At 41.7% G+C, this 3,886-nt stretch overlaps 1 protein-coding gene across 1 annotated transcript in view; it reads right to left on the minus strand.

The window, feature by feature from the left end:
• Window positions 1-3,503: 3,503 nt before the first annotated feature.
• Window positions 3,504-3,886, minus strand: part of LOC116546771 (vomeronasal type-1 receptor 3) — a 1,196-nt gene continuing 813 nt past the window's right edge. Inside the window, exon 2 of the mRNA XM_032272937.1 lies at window positions 3,504-3,850. Within this exon, the coding sequence (XP_032128828.1) occupies window positions 3,504-3,850 (347 nt within the window). The remainder of the gene's footprint in view (window positions 3,851-3,886) is intronic.

Here is a 3,886-nt window from a genome sequence, read left to right on the forward strand (position 1 = left end):
CAGTTTTCAGTGTGTGAAATTTTGAGTTAAGCCTCGAGCCCAAATGAGAAGAAATCTGCAAACAATAACTCCTGACAGTGAGTCTGCAGAGTCATCTGTTTGCACAACATGGAAGGTTCTCAACCCAGAAGTAGCTGCATGTGTGACTCCATTGATGAGGAGTGACTACCGGTTATGGGTTGAGACAATTTTTATACCTTCCTGGTGGTTCAGAAAAGAGAGTGTCTCTTTAGAACCTGAAGCAAAGAAAGGAAACAATCGGAATTTTCTTTTTCTTTTTTTTTTTTGAGACAGAGTCTTGCTCTGTCACGCAGGCTGGAGTGCAGTGGCATGATCTTGGTTCGCTGCAACCTCCGCTTCCCAGGTTCGAGAGATTCTCCTGCCTCAGCCTTCTGAGTAGCTGAGATGACAGGTGCCTGCCACCACACCCAGCTAATTTTTGTATTTTTAGTAGAGGGGGTTTCGCCATGTTGGCCAGGCTGGTCTCGAACTGCTGACCTCAGATGATCTGCCTGCCTCGACCTCCCAAAGTGCTGGGATTACAGGCATGAGTCACCCATCGCACCCGGCCTGAATTTTCTTTTTAGACTGTGTAAGATACTTGACTTCCAGAAACAAAAACACAGTGAAAAATAAAATTTCATCTTGGTATCAGTGGATATTCACCATATCGAGGAGAGTATTCTGTGGAACTTCCTGAGTTGAGCTTTGGAAACTTCCCTGGTACTCATCTATACCTTGGACTGTAAGTATGAGTGGATTCTGGTTGTGTTTCTGTATTGCAGAACAGCTTCAGCCTAAAAGCTGAGGGTGGGTTATGTAAAGCAGGGTGGGAGTGCCAACAATCTGTGCACACAGCTCAGGAGATCTTTGAATGGCATGAATTCTGTTAGCTCCATTCAGAACCAAATGCTGCCTAGGGGAGGCTGTGGAGGCTGAATACTGCCAATGTGCAGATGTAGACACAGCTCGAGCACACGACGGCAGGATAGCCCTGCTCCTTCCTCTAGGTCATTGTGAATTCCACCCCCCCCTTTTTTTTTTTTTTGAGATGAAGTATCCTTCTGTCACCCAGGCTGGAGTGCGGTGGCACAATCTTGGCTCACTGCAACCTCTGCCTACCAGGTTCAAGTGACTCCTGCCTCAGCCTCCCGAGTAGCTGGGATTACAGGTTCACGCCACCATGGCTGGCTAATTTTTTTATTTTTAGTAGAGACAGGGTTTCCCCATGTTAGCCAGGCTGGTCTTGAACTCCTGACCTCAAATGATCTGCTCGCCTTGGCCTCCCAAAGGACTGGTATTACAGGCGTGACCCACCATAACCAGCTGTTATTGTGAATTTCTGTATTTTCTCTGTCCACTCTTCTGTAATTTCTTTTGTCCTAAGACCCTAGCGAAGGTTCTTAGATCTCACACAAGAAAGAATTCAGGGCGAGTCTACAGTGTGAAGCAAAAGCAAGTTTATTAAGAAAGCACCGTGGTAGGACAGCTACCTCATAGGCCAGTCAGGGTGTTCCCGAGAGTAAGAGGAGGAAGGCGCCCACCTCGGTACCATGCCTGTATATATGGAGGATAAAAAAGATCTTGGGGAGATGTGCTTTGCTACGAGGGTTTGTGATACAGGATTAATTTCCTTAATTACTGTATTTTGCAAGAATCAATATTATTACCTTTAAAGCAAAATTATAAATGCCTTTGTTCTCCAGATATCGGGATATCTGGACACACCCAAGACTGAGTCTGTTTAGGAAACATTATTAATTTGTTCCCTTAACCATAAACATCCAGAGACTAGGAATTTCTAACTTTGCAGGAATGCAGTCCAGCAAGTCCAGCCTCATTTTCCTAGCCCTCATGCAAGATGGGGTCGGTCTGGTTCCAACGCCTCTGATGCTGTGACTGTGTTTCTTTTATTTTGAATTACAAAAAAGAAGTGTGATGGCAGCTCGTTGACCCTTTCATGATTATTCCAGTGAGACATTACTGTTCAGCTCTGGAGAAGATGTTGTCAGAGGAATCCTGCATTTCCATCAGCTGGCATGCATGCCTTTAGACTCATGGACAGAGTTCTTTGGATTGTAGCTGAATTTTCAATGTTTAATCAATATGGATTTGATCTCTGCATGATCTTTTTTGTGAATGCTAATACCATTTTGTAATTTTTTTTCCATTCTAAACATTTTTCTTTTCACTGTCAACCCTCTGCCTTATGATTTTATTGGAAATCAAGGACCTGCTATTATTTGTGAATTTGCCATCATTTCTGTATATTTTGCAAGGTACAAATCTTCAAGTACAATGATCATTTGGATTTGTTTGAAACTTCAGCAGAATAGTTATCTGCGTGCTTTATGAAGTTGCTTCAATAAGAGCGCATGGGATGCCAAAAATTAACATTTCTTTTCTGCTAGGGACTGACGATACCGCTGCTATTAGAGAAAGTTCAGCTGTGGCACCAAGTCACACATTTTCACAGAAAAATATTACTTGTAGCTGCTTTTAGAAGTATGACCTTTTGGTATTGCAATAAAAGAAAAGCTTGCATTCATTAAAGAAAAAAAGAATTTAAAGTCAAATGACAAAACCTGGTCTTTAACTTCCTGAGGGGCCTGATACATTATTTTCCCTCCAGCTCCATCCCAGATTCTACTGGTGGTAGAACCGCTGTTTTTCCTTCTTACCTTTTCGAAAAGTATCCATATAGATTTTATTCAAAAACAGAAGAAACAACAGTAGAATCATATAAATCGCAAACATTTTAAACTCAAACAAAAACATATAAACAACAGAATATGTGGGATAAATACCAGATTGGATACAATTACTCTGGATTAAAAGGCTGGATGTTCAGGTGAAGTAGGAGAGAATGCTGTGCAAAACTAAAGAGAGGAAATATTCTTAAAAATATAAGAAGCATGAACATAGGATCTACAAATCAGAAACATCATAGAAGGACAGAATTTTTTTTTAAATAACCAAAGACTAGTTTCATTAAAATAAAGTATAATTATCAAGGACAAAAAGAAAATTCTACAACTTGAAAATGGGAAAAAATAAAGATTAATTCCAAACAAAAAAGGGTATGAACTATGACTTTCTTTTCACCTTCATTGATCATCACTTAAGCTTCTTTATTTCATTAAACTTATCTTACTCTTCTGTGCCCAGTTAATTCCATGACATTTTTTATTAATTGGTTTAAAGCTGCCATTGTTCCAAATTGCCAGAGATCCACTTTTAATGCTTAATTTGCCTCTAAACTTCTCCATTGCTACATTAACAAAATGAATATGAAAACTTTTTGCAAAACATTTCATCAGTAAGTGTTGTTTATGATATATGAAAAATCCTTTAAGGGCAAAGAGAGATTCTGGGTCTTATACACACTTTGCAATTGACTGCTGAATGTGGTTCTTAATCTTCTGCAGGAAGAAATCAATAAATGGTCACTCATTGTACAGAAAGAAGACAATCCACATAGATCGGAGAACTACCTGTCCAGCTTAGGAGACTGTATTCCTCCCACAGCAGGCAGAGTCCAGCCTGGGTATCCTGGGATCGCGGCTCATGATCACAAAGAGGCTGACTGTGGGAAAACAGGCAGTGATCAGTGCAGAGGTGTTCACCAGCCACCAACTGGGATTAGGAAAAAGAGACATGTGTAATATAAAGATGGAGGAGAGTGAGTAAAACAACACAAAGGTGCTGACCAGGACCAGGATACTCTGGGTGACTCTGGACTCAGGGGAGGCTCTGGGGGAGAGGTTGGTCCCACGAATGTGCTGGACCTGCCGCTTGTGCCTGAGCAGGATAAAAACCGTGGAACCGGGCCCGGCGCGGTGGCTCAAGCCTGTAATCCCAGCGCTTTGGGAGGCCGAGGCGGGTG

The sequence above is a fragment of the Sapajus apella genome, unplaced genomic scaffold (genome assembly GCF_009761245.1).
Source record: "Sapajus apella isolate SASKATOON/1434 unplaced genomic scaffold, GSC_monkey_1.0 scaffold1375, whole genome shotgun sequence".
In the NCBI taxonomy this organism is placed as follows: Eukaryota; Metazoa; Chordata; class Mammalia; order Primates; family Cebidae; genus Sapajus; species Sapajus apella.